General features: G+C 45.5%; 1 protein-coding gene across 9 annotated transcripts; it reads left to right on the forward strand.

The window, feature by feature from the left end:
• The first annotated feature begins 3008 nt into the window (after window positions 1-3008).
• On the forward strand, window positions 3009-12019 carry LOC103650051 (putative ribonuclease H protein At1g65750). 9 transcript variants are annotated; one of them, XM_020550202.3, is made up of 6 exons: window positions 3014-4239; window positions 4333-4525; window positions 4619-4703; window positions 4785-4942; window positions 5024-5099; window positions 6527-12019. In XM_020550202.3, exon 6 carries the CDS (start codon window positions 7167-7169, stop codon window positions 8463-8465), a length of 1299 nt encoding a protein of 432 aa, XP_020405791.1. In that variant the 5' UTR covers window positions 3014-4239; window positions 4333-4525; window positions 4619-4703; window positions 4785-4942; window positions 5024-5099; window positions 6527-7166; the 3' UTR covers window positions 8466-12019. The 9 variants fall into 9 exon arrangements, 7 of the variants coding, with proteins under 7 accessions (XP_020405791.1, XP_035822102.1, XP_020405790.1 ...); XM_035966209.1 differs by having other exon boundaries at window positions 4816-4942; XR_004857128.1 differs by having other exon boundaries at window positions 3011-4239; window positions 4612-4703; window positions 4816-4942; window positions 5024-12019.
• Window positions 12020-13133: the final 1114 nt, after the last annotated feature.

Below are 13133 nucleotides of genomic sequence, written 5' to 3' on the forward strand. Positions count from 1 at the left end.
AGCAAGCAAGAGGGGATGCAAAGGTTGAGTAAGGCTAACCAAGGGTTGTGCAGAGCCACAACACCTCCCAGTTCGCTGTTGGCGTTGCCGTCGCAGTGAAGAATCACCTTGCACCAACCACACCTATAGATAAAAATGAGTTACTCCAAGCATGAAGAAGCATACTAAAAAAATCTATGCTTTGATATGTTACAGACTTCAACTGCCCTAAGAAGATGGAGCACAAGGTGGAAAATACCATTGTGTTTCACCAATTGCACACCATTGCAGATTACTCGAGTTGCATGAATATTTATGATATGTAACCAGTTGTATGAGCAAAATAGTTTGTGTACAAAATGTGTAGGACCAATATTTCTTTGATAAGTCCTATTAGTTGGTCCATAATCCTAAGCACCAGTGGCCACACCAGAACAAATCAAGTTACAGGGATCCTCCTCTTGACGCTAATTGAAAGCATGTCTCTTGTTCATTAAAAATAGAATATTTTGTTATCATCACTCATAATCCAATAACCCATCGACCCTTTCTATTTATGTAGGAACCAAAAAACAACAATGCATCACTTCAAATAATGATCAAAGCTGAGATGTAAGAAAAATAAAAACAGAATAGATAACATTCGTCACAACTGAGTATTCGGACAGTATGTTCCTTTGCGCCAAAAATAAACAAAAAAACATTGATGTTTGTTCCTTTACTTAATGACATGCTATACTAAATTGCTATCCTAAAATCAATCAACAGTCATTATAAACAACTGAGTATTCGAACAGTCTATTCCTTTGCGCCAAAAATAAACAAAAAAACATTGATGTTTGTTCCTTTACTTAATGACATGCTATACTAAATTGCTATCCTAAAATCAATCAACAGTCATTATAAACAGAAGAGGCAGAATAGATAGCATTCGTCACAACTGAGTATTCAGACAGTCTGTTCCTTTGCGCCAAAAATAAACAAAAAAACATTGATGTTTGTTCCTTTACTTAATGACATGCTATACTAAATTGCTATCCTAAAATCACTCAACAGTCATTATAAACAGAAGAGGCACGTTCAATAACTGAAACTTTACATGAATGATTTTAGCATGTATATTTTGGATTGATGAACTGCAGATCAAGAACACTATTTTTTTCTTACATGGAGCATTATGGTTGGTTGAAAGTAGCCCACAATGCAAGGTGATGGGAGAGATCCGCATGTGCCAAATACAGTCAAGGGAATGTAAAGCATGAGAATCCCAATTGACACAATCTGCGCGACTCTTTTTATGCCAATTCTTACCAGGTTGCAGATTCAGGTACATAAAATCTATGTTATAAAAAAAGTTATGGGTGCGAAGCCAAAATTGGTAAAGGAAGTTTGAACTGGGTTTAAGGTAAAAGAAATACCAGTGGGGTCATCTTTCTAACCGCAAGGTCTCCATCAATCTACAGAATAAAAGGGTGTATCTGCTTATAATATCTTTTCTCAGAAGAACATAGAGTAATATACTACGCTGGAATATTCTTTCAATAAAAATACTACACTGGACTACTTTGGGGGAAATTATACATGGGCAGCTAGAGATATACCTGATGGATATGGCTGCAGAAGAGCATCAAAGTAGTTGTCAGCGCAACAAGAACAGAGATTTGAAACCCTATATCATATTGCTTAAGAAGGCCACCACTCTTTGCATGATTCTCCAAAGCTTCTTCTACTTCGATTACTTGGGTATTATATGATCTTCCGATAGTAACCTCAGCGCCTAGAATTGATCAAATAGATGCAACTCGGCTGTGATGACGTTGGGGATGACATGGAGTGGCCCATTGACGGCGGGGGGCACGTTGCCCATCTGGTTGTAGCTGAACACCCCGTGAGTGACGTTGAAGTACTCGGCGAACTTGAGGGGGGTCTCGGTGTCCCTGTGGGAGATGTCGTTGAAGCCATAGTGGAGCTTGCCGTCGATGTGGCCACGGGAGACCATGACCTTGATGGTGCGGGTGATGTTGATCTGGTCATAGTGGTAGGAGCCCTGCAGGTTGGGGCGTGCGACACTGGCCGTCAGGTTCCATCGGAACGACCTGGCCTGGTTGATGGACCAGGCCCAGTCGCCCAGCCGGCCGGCGGCTCGGTCATGTTGGGCGTCGGCGAGGCTCCGCTGGAGCCGGCGTAGCGGATGAGGGTGGAGGCGGACTTGGCGACGTGGATGAACAGCGTGCAGGCCACCATGTAGTAGTCGTCGGGCGCCTAGTCAGCGTCGACCAGCACGGAGAGGCAGTGGACGACGTGCACGTCCAGCGAGTCGTACACGTCCTGCAAGGTGTGGGAGCCCTGTGCCGTTGTCGATGACAATGGCCGGGCGTGCGGCGGCGTCCATGGCTGGCAGGTCCGCCGAGTCCCCCCCGGATCATGCCTCCGCTGCCGCCGACGTCGCCGGAGGGGCCAGAATGCGGGGCATCGGGGTCCGCTGCGATCGAGGCCTCGCTCCCCTGGGACGCCTGATTTGAGACGAGCCGAGGCGGGCGGTCGTGGGTGGCCGGCGGCGGGCTAGGGTCAGTCCGATTGATTAGGGATCGTGGCGAGCGGGTGTGCTGTGCGCGGCGCGTGGGTGTGGCGATGGGGAGGAGACCTCACGAGTTGATTTGGTTGACGGGGGAAGCCGGAAGGAAGGAACCAGCCAGCCGGGGCAGCAATCCGGGGCGGAGGACGCGCCTTGCATGGAGATCGGGCTGTCGCGGACGGATTCGCCTTCCATGGAGAGCGTGGGCGAGGATCGAGAGCTGGGGCGGCGATCTAGGCGAATTTCTGGGGAGCCGGGACGGTGATCTGGGGCAAGGCCGCGGGGATTGCGGGAGAGAGGAGAGTCGGGCGAGGAGAGTCGGGCGGGGGAAGGGCGTGGAGGCCGCGGAGCAGAGCGCGAGTTTGGGGGCGATGATGGCGGCGGCGGGACGTAGAATCGCTGGAATATCGCGACCGAGATCTGGTAGGCGTCCACACGGCTGCGGGGCGGCTACGGGTTGCGGGGCGGGGCGGCTGCGGGTGGCAGAACATGCCAGTGTGGACGCCTACACTGCTAACATATAGAGTAGTAGAGATAAACCAAATGGCACCTTAATTTGAACGGTTTGAGAGTTGATGGGTTATGGTATCAGGGTGTGAAATCTTGAGAGGCAAATCAGACCAGAACGATAGTTCATAGAGAGATATAGGTTATTTTTTCAAGAAATATTTTGCTGCAATCGACCCTGGGCCCCAAATTCGTCTTGCAACCAGGGCCCAAGTTCAAGGGCGAAGAAGGCCTCCGTCACCCTTGTGTATCTTGTGTAGACTTTGACGAATGACTGATTGCTGGATTGGATATCCACAAAACCAATCACACACGGCAAATGCAATTCCTAGCCCACCTGTGCCGTTCCAGTGGGCCATCCCTAACTCCAAGCCCAACTGCCTTACCTCATCTCGTCGCGTCATTCCTTCCGCCTCCGCCGCACACGCGCTCGCTGGCTCGCTGCTCCGCAACGCCGTGGGGAATGGTCGCAGCTACCGCCATGGCCACCGCTGCGTCTGCGGCCTCACCGCTACTCAATGGGAGCCGAAGGCTGCGCGGCTCCGCCATCGCGGACTCAGGCTACAGCGTACGCTGCGCCGCTGTGGCGGGCGGCTAGGCCGAGGCACCGGCCTCCACCGGCGCGCAGCTGTACGCGGACTGCGTCGTGGTGGGCGGCGGCATCAGTGGCCTCTGCACCGCGCAGGCGCTGTCCAGGCGGCACGGCGTCGGGGACGTGCTTGTCACGGAGGCCCGCGCCCGCTCCGGCGGCAACATCACCCCGGTCGAGCGACCCGAGGAAGGGTACCTTTGAGACTTGGGAGGGAGAAATTTGTGATTGTGTCACTCTCAAGTCTCAATTTTGTTAGGAATAATTGGATCTATACCATTAAAAGATCCAAACTTTAGATATATACCATGGACCACACATGTCATTTACTCATGTGGACTCACATGTAAGTGAGATAGTAATGATATAGATCTAAAGTGGTGATCTTTTAATGGTATGGATCCAAATTTCCCATTTTGTTATTATGTTATTTCATGTTTATGACTGTTGGAACCATTTATGTCTATTATTTGTGAATTAGATGGTATAGCGGTGAAGTCTACAAATCATAATGACAAAATTGTCAATGTCTCGAAAAGAGGAGAGTCCCAACAGCTTCCAGCCATCCGACCCCGTTCTCACCATAGCCGTACGCTCCTCGCTGGCGCCCGGGCGTCTTCTTGTCAGACTCTTGCGGAGGCGTGAAATTGAAATGCTCAATGGATTGTATGCGCGCGCGCAGGTGGACAGCGAGCTGAAGGATGACTTGGTTTTTGGGGACCCGAACGCGCCGCGGTTCGTGCTGTGGGAGGGGAAGCTGAAGCCCGCTCCATCCAAGCCCGCCGACCTCCCGTTCTTCGATTTCATGAATCATTAACATCCCTGGCAAGCCGAGGGCCGGTCTAGGCGCGCTTGGCTTCCGCCCGCCTCCTCCAGTTCGTGCTCTCCCCATGTTGCATTCTTAAATCTTTGTGCGCTTTGATTGTTCCATTGCCAATGGGGCTGAGCGTTTCTGGCGAAGGTTTCAGGGCCGCGAGGAGTCAGTGGAGGAGTTCGTGCGCCGCAGCCTCGGTGCTGAGGTCTTTGAGCGCCTCATTGAGCCTTTCTGCTCAGGTGGTTATTGCAGTGTGCTATCACTGTTTATTCTAGTCTGCTACTTGCCATAAGGATTACCAATTTCTATGTAAACCTAAGGTGTCTATGCTGGTGATCCTTCCAAGCTCAGTATGAAGGCTGCATTTGGGAAAGTGTGGCGGTTAGAAGAAGCTGGAGGTAGTATTATTGGTGGAACCATCAACCATCAACACTATTCAGGCAGGAGAGGGGCAAGAATCTGAAACCACTAGGGATCCGTGAGAGCTTGCTCCATTTTCTTTTTGTTCCACTAATTGGCTTGGCTGTTGTGTCATATTGATCTGTTTGACCTCTTTTAGCCGTCTTCCGGAGACAGAAGACAGTTGCATCTTTCAGGAAGGGTCTTGCCATGCTTCCAAATTCTATCACATCCAGGTTTGCTTTTATTGTTTTGTATATTTACTAACAAATATGTTCGTGTGTTGCAACAAACATCTTGTTACGCTGTCACTTGACCGACTTGAGGCTCACATATATATGCAATGGCTGTGTCATCTGTTCCATATGTCTTGGATTCAGACTTCATAATGTGACTAGACACATGTTGTTCTAACTTGTATTAGCTTGGGTGTGGTTTGGTTCACAAAATGTAACGTAAATATTAACGGTAATGGTTCGCACTCGATTACCAGCGGTAACAAATTTGAATAGGCCGATATCAATTCCTAGTATAGTATTCGATTACGGTTGAACTTAAACATACATGATTTAACGTTATCTGTTACCCATTACATTACAAATATGTGAACCAAACAACACATTGGTTCCTAAGTCTGGGTCATAGACGAGATAGATAGGTGTGTGAGGATATTGTGAGAAGTAAAATATCTTGGACGTAATAGTCCTTTCTGCTTATAATATCATTAATCATGTGTGTATGTAGATAGAGAGGTGCCCTACAAACATAACCCACTACACTAACCAAGACTCTAGGAAGGCATCACCATGCCTCAACCTGAGTCATGATAAAAAAACTAAGAGCAAGGACAAACCCTTAGCACCACACCACATCTGACACTCATCATCAACTAAAGAGAAGGCCTTAGCGACATTAGGTGGTAAACCTTCAAAAACACACTCATTGCGGTGCCTCCGAATACTCCAAGCTCCTAAGATCACAAGCGAGTTAACGCCGATGTCTTCATGAACGCGATTAACTGAAGCATTTCACCAAGCCTCGAAATTATTTTTCCCGATGTCTGGGGACAACGCAGCCAAGCCCATCCTTTGGAAGAGGTAGAACCAAAAGTTGATAATGGAAGTCTTTCACCATTTTAAGTCATAATAAAAATACTAAGCTGCCCCCTCTCATTCCATTTTATATCATATTGGCCCCCTTCTCATTTCATGCCCAAGCTTCGCCACTGTAGGGGATATTAATGGTCAAAATCTCCTAGAAAATATGTCTTACATTGATGGACAGAGGGTGGATCATTTACATTTTATTAGATCTGTTGGCATTCTTCCTCTTTGAGCATGAACTCTGTCTTTACCCTCTGCCGAGCGATGCTTCAGATGCCCTATCAAGATTCTAATATCCACCAGTTGCTGCTGTAACTGTTTCGTATCCAAAGGAAGCAATTAGAAAAGAATGCTTAATTGATGGTGAGCTCTAGGATTTTGGCCAGCTGCATCCACGTAGTCAAGAAGTTGAGACATTATGTATTTCTTGGAATCATCAAGTCTTAAAGCTCGAAACACATACAGACAGTTTTCTTTTCCAGCTTGCTTTTATTCTAGCAAGGCTGAATCCAAGATACAGATAATGATATAGAAGTACTATTGGTAACATGCTTTTGTAGGAACAATATACACCTCAGCATCCGCCTGGGTCGCTTGAGACAGCTGCATCCTTGCAGACAGAGCCAACTAGAATGCTGAAGGTCTATTACCGCAGAGGGTCAAAAGCAAGTCAATTTCACGACGGCCAACAAGATGGAACAGGAAGGGAGTTGCTGGCAATGGAGAATGGGCATACAACTGATCCAAGACCTGATACCCTCACAGCCATGGGTGCTCCGCTGTCTGCGACAAGAAAAGAAGAGTTCCTCAACAACATCTGTAGAAGACCTGACGCTTGTCTGCTGATACCAAATAAAAACAGCAAGAAAGCAACTCCTCCCTCTCCAACAACACCTGCTGCTGCGCCAAGACGAAGCCGACGTGTCGCTGGAGCTGGAGTGGAATTCAGCATGCAAGATTGGGGTGGCAGGGCCACCAAAAAAGCCATGAAAGCCCTGCAGATTATTACTGAAGATGAAGGCATCAGTCAGGAAGCCCTCAAGGCTTATGCAGAGCTTTTCAAGCACCCACTTTCTCAGCTCCAGGTGGAGGCCTTGTCAGCCCTTTTCGGTTGGCCCACGCCACCAGAAGGGCCTGTTTGAAGCCTAGGTTCCCCCCCCCCCCCTGTTCTTTGTGGTAGTGTTCTGTAGACTGTTATCCATGAATCCAAACAAAATTTTATTCTGGAATGTGAGAGGACTGAACTCCTCAGTACGGCAAGACTCAGTCAGAGAGCTTGTGGACTCTTCCCAAGTGGATGTGGTTTGTGTCCAGGAAACTAAAATGCAGAACATTTCAACAAGAACTATCCTGTCCATGCTTGGAGCTGAGTTCTCTGATTACGTCTACCTGCCATCAACAGGTGCAAGTGGTGGCATCTTGATCACTTGGAAAAGACATATAGGTCATACAGGGCAGCAAAGAATCGACAATCACAGTGTTTCAGTCCAGTTGTGCATGGAGCAAGGGCAGGCTTGGTGGCTTACCTGTGTGTACGGCCCTCAGGGAGATGATGGAAAAATCCTTTTTCTTCAGGAACTCAGAGATGTCAGAACAGCCTGTGCTGGCCCTTGGTTGGTGGCTGGGGATTTTAACCTCATCTATAAAACATCAGATAAGAATAACTCCAATTTTAATAGAGCCATGATGGGTCGTTTCAGGGATTTGATCAATGATCTTGGCCTCAAGGAGATTCCGCTGTTAGGACGCAAATTCACTTGGTCTAACCAGCAAGATAACCCTGTCCTTGTTAAGCTTGATAGAGTGTTTTGTACTGTGGATTGGGAGCTAACCTTCCCCAGAGTTCTTCTTCATAGTGCTGCGTCACTTGATTCGGACCACTGTCCTTTGCTTCTGGGACGCAGTGACAATAGGCCTGGAAAACGGCGTTTCCATTTCGAATCCTTTTGGACCAAGCTTGAAGGTTTTCAGGAGGAAGTGCATTCAGCATGGAACTCAGTCGAAGCTGTCAGATGCCCTTTCCAGACTCTAGAGAAGAAGCTAAAGATGACAGCAAGAAGACTGCAAGGTTGGAGTGACAAGCAGGTTGGGCATGTAAGATTGCAGTTGGCTTTGGCAAAGGAGTTGCTGCATAGACTGGAGATGGCACATGATGAAAGACCACTTACCCCGGCAGAGATCTGGCTTAAAAACAGGCTCAAAAAACAATCTTTGATGCTGTCCTCTTTCAAGCGAACCATGGCAAGATTAAGGTCAAGAATTTCATGGCTCAAAGAGGGGGATGCGAACACAAGATTTTTCCATATTCATGCAAGGCATCGTAAGAGGAAGAATTTCGTGGCCATGTTGGTTGATGGAGATCGTATCCTAACCAACCACTGTGAAAAAGCAGCAGCAGTGGATCAGTTTTATACAAACCTCATTGGAAATGTGGAAACAGGGAAAGGACTATTGATTTGGATGCCCTTGGACTGCCTAGACATAATCTGGAGGACCTAGACTCCCCTTTTTCAGAACAAGAGGTTTTGGAAACCATTAAAGGCTTGCCTTTGGATAAGGCCCCAGGGCCGGATGGATTCACAGGGCGATTCTATAAAGATTGCTGGGGAAGTATTAAAGCAGAGGTTATGGCTGCAGTTAGGGCAGTTTGGAGCAGGAATTTCAACAATTTCTACAAGCTCAACACGGCCTTTATTACCTTGATACCGAAAAAAGAGGGGGCAGAGCAGGTCAAAGACTTTAGGCCTATTAGTCTTGTGCACAGTTTTGCAAAACTGATCACCAAGATTCTTGCTAACCGGCTGGCCAAAAGGCTCAATGAGCTGGTCTCTCCGATTCAAAGCGCATTTATAAAGGGAAGGTTCATCCAAGATAATTTCATGTTGGTACAATAAACTGCAAGGCTGTTTCACCAGCAGAAATTGCCTCGCCTACTCCTCAAACTTGATATCACTAAGGCCTTTGATTCAGTGTCCTGGCCATTCCTAATTGAAGTCATGCAGCAGATTGGTTTTGGTCATATCTGGAGGGATATTGTTTGTGGGTTATTGGCCTCCTCCACTACACAAGTGCTGCTCAATGGTTCCCCGGGGGAACGTTTAGCCCATAGGAGAGGGCTCAGGCAGGAAGACCCCCTCTCCCCCATGCTATTCATCCTAGTTATGGATGTTCTTGGCCTCTTATTCGCTAAAGCTGAAGAAGCAGGTTTGCTACAGCAGTTATCTAGAAGAAAGAAGCTCCATAGGATTTCTATTTATGCAGATGATGTGGCTGTGTTTTTATATCCTACTGCTGAAGAAACTTCTATCACTCTAGACATCCTGCAACTTTTTGGAGATGCTTCTGGCCTCATAAATAATGTGCAGAAATCAAATGTATATCCTATTCAATGCTCCGAGGGGAATTTGATGGAAGTTCAGAGTTTGCTGCCTTGTGAGATGGCAACCTTCCCCTGCAGATATTTGGGGCTCCCCCTATCCTTGCATAAGCTTTCTCGGCAGCAGTTCCAGCCCTTTGTTGAAAGAATTGCAGATCAACTCTCTAATTGGAAAGCTGACTTAATGTCTAGAGCAGGAAGGAGAATTCAGGTGCAACATGTTCTCACAGGCATGACAGTTTATTTAGCAATGGCAATTGACATCCCCCAATGGGCCTTAGATGCCATTGATAAGATAAGAAAGGGTTTTCTTTGGAGAGGCACAAAGGAAGCAAAGGGAGGACACTGTTTGGTTGCCTGGGGAAAGGTGTGTCGTCCCCTTCAGCTGGGAGGCTTGGGAATCTCAAGTCTCCCTGAGCTTTGTTGGGCTCTCCGCATGAGATGGCTGTGGTTGCAGAAAACAGATTTGGGTCGGCCTTGGGCAAGTCTTCCCATACAGGTCCCAAACAAAGCTAGGGCTTTTTTCTCTATGGCTCTTGTTTCTATGGTTGGGGATGGTTCAAACACCTTGTTCTGGAATGATAGATGGCTGCATGGCACTCAAATCGCTGATATTGCCCCTAGCCTGCACAAGTCAATTCCAACAAGAATTGCTAACAAAAGGACGGTGAAAGAAGCACTTGTAAACAGGAAATGGATTTCAGATATTAAGGGGGCTCTTACAGTAAGAGTCTTGGTTGATTATCTAAACCTTTGGGAATCTCTTTCAGGGATTGAGTTACAGCCAAACATAAGGGATAAACATGTTTTCAGCCTTGCTGCAGATGGTAAATACACAACGAAAGCAGCTTATAATGACCTGTTTTTAGGATCTGCTACTTTTGATCACTACAAAAGAATCTGGAGATCTTGGGCCCCCTCAAAGTGCCGTTTTTTCATTTGGTTGGTGGCACACAACAGATGCTGGACTGCTGATCGTTTGGCCAAAAAGGGCCTGAATCACCCGCAAAGGTGTCTTCTTTGTGACCAGGAAGATGAAACCATGAACCACCTCCTTATTTCCTGTGTCTTCACAAGAATTTTCTGGTATATGCTCCTAAGGAAATTTGGGTTACATGCCCTGGCCCCACAGCCTGGCCTCACATCCTTCTTAGAGTGGTGGAAAGGGGCTGCTGAGGCAGTGCAGGGAATGGTCAAGAAAGGGCTGAATTCTCTCATCATATTGGGTGCCTGGAAGATATGGAACCTCCGCAATAGATGTGTGTTTGATGGAGAGACCCCCAGCCTCTCTCGAATCCTGCAACAGGCTGATGAGGAGAGAAACCTTTTTGGGAGCTAGCAGGGGCCAAGAGTCTCTCCTTTTTGGCTGCTCCTTTGTCGGTAGCCTGAATTCCTAATGGATTTGTTTCTTTATGCTTGTTTCTGGCCTCCGTAAGGAGAGCTATTGTACTATGTATTATGTTTCTCCTCTTCTTAATATAATTAAAGGCGCAGTTCCCCTGCGCTTTCGAAAAAAAAGGAACAATATACACCTCATCACTCTTTCCAAATCGTGCTCCTGCTAGTAGGGTGTTACTTCTAAACTACATAGGAGGTGCTACAAACACAGGAATTGTTTCCAAGGTTAGCAAGTCTCTTTCAACAATATTGCCTTGTATTTTTGTGATTATGATGTGTTTATATATCTTTTTAGTGCCCTTCTTTATGAATAGAACTTTTAGTACCAATATTCTGTTCTTTAATATCACTATAAAAACACTAACTGCACGGAACTCCTGGAAAATTTGAGCTGCTTGTTATGTAGTATGTTTTAAATATAGTCTTTATTCGATTGCCTGTTATTGGCTGTATTTTTTTATGATCCCAACTCATTTCAAGACTGAAAGTGAGCTGGTAGAAGCAGTTGATCGTTGTCAACAGAGGGTAACTGCAAGGCCTACTCGTGCGCCCAGCTAAGCTCTGCAAGCTAGGGATCTAACTGGAGTCCCACATAGTTCGCCTTCCGTTGCTCACCATCTCATTGTAATCGCCAGGCCAACGGCCTCGCACATGTATATGTACGGCACTCCAGAGATCAATAGACTTGCTGGTTGAGCATTTTCTCTCTTCAATCGTGACCTCCGAAAAATGCTTATAAATCCTACAGCAGTGGATCCTTTAGTCTTAGGTGTCCGAGTTTGGCCACAAGCCATACCTCGGTTCCTGGTAGGACATCTTGTTCTTCCGGAGGCCGCAAAATCTGCCCTGGACCGAGGTGCCTACGATGGGCTGTTCCTGGGAGGTAACTATGTTGCAAGAGTTGCCCTGGGAAGATGCGTCGACGACGCGTATGAGTGTGCCTCGCAAATATATGACTTTTTAACCATGTATGTCTACAAGTGATGAAAGAAGTGGAAGGCTTCATGTTAATTGTCATGTTGCATAGGTGAGGTGAGACCAGGAGTAGTAAAAGCTTTACGAGTATTTTTTTTGTAAATTCCGTTTCTGTTTTCCCAGTCAATAATTAGTTACATTTTAGTTCTGTAGGAGATTGTTCTAATCACGACCCTACAAAAAAAATTGCATTCGTTTATGAGAGCTGTGAAGACTCATGTAGCGTTTTTATGTAAGTGCCAACAAAATCAGGTACTATTATTCAAGAACGAACAGAATGTGCAACTGAGATTGCCTTGCATGATTATTTTGTTTCTGCGTGAAGCATAAAAAACGTTGTGAGTAGACATGTGAATCTTGGGCAATATTTTTGATAGCGCGAATATTGCATGCATTCAATTGAATATCACAATTGTATGGATTTATTTTGGACCTTTGTCTTCACTTCTGCTGAGGCAATCAACAGCGACGCCATTTAGAGTGCTTAGGATAGACATTTCTAGACTTATGTATTTTGATGGCATTATATTTTTCTATTAGAGTGCTAGAAAGACATTTTAAGAAACGATTGAACTAGGTGTTTAGAAAGTTATTCACGATATGATGAAATCCTAAAAGAATATAGAGAAACCATCAATGACTGATAAAAGGTAAATTTATTTTAGTACAAGAGCTAAAAATTTCTTGTTTAAATCTTTTAGCATGAACTTGTTTAACCAAGTATTCCCTCTGTCAAAAGTAAATAAAATTTAGCAAAAAATGTATAAGCTTTATGATGCCAAAAGCAATGTTTATGAGTAAAAATTTTGCCTGGCTAAACAAAGTTATGATTATTTTCAAGTGAAAGAAAATAAGCATGTTAGAGATTGAAAGGATCATGATACTTAAGAGAGGGTTCTATTAGGCTTTTCTAAAATTTATTACAACAGTTAAAAACTAATTTACAAGCTCAACATTACTAGAGTGCCTAATATGTAATTGAAGTTTTGCACCCTTGTTAGTGCTCTCGGAACGGGTACTCTATGCACTATAATCAAACTAGGACACAGAAAAGACATGTCATGTGACCCACCTTCGAGGTGAGTTGCATTGACAACACCCCTTTGAAGAAATGAAGAGATAAGAAGGATACGTGTCTGAGACTCCTAGGATGAACAACGTCGAAAACGGTTGGTAATCACTAAAACTATTTTATTTTCATATTTTTATGATGCTTAGGGTGTGTTTGGTTCAGATTTTTGAACCAAATTTGTTGTCAAAAATCTGAAATCTCAACCAAACATATACTTCGTGATGGATAAATGTGGGCTTGGCCCAATTAATGTTCAGTAATAATCAATACTAATGATCCACTTTAAATGATATGGTGTATTAATAATTTAGCACCATATCGGAAGTTTAAGGGACAAATCAATCAA

The sequence above is a fragment of the Zea mays genome, chromosome 3 (assembly GCF_902167145.1).
Source record: "Zea mays cultivar B73 chromosome 3, Zm-B73-REFERENCE-NAM-5.0, whole genome shotgun sequence".
NCBI lineage: Eukaryota > Viridiplantae > Streptophyta > Magnoliopsida > Poales > Poaceae > Zea > Zea mays.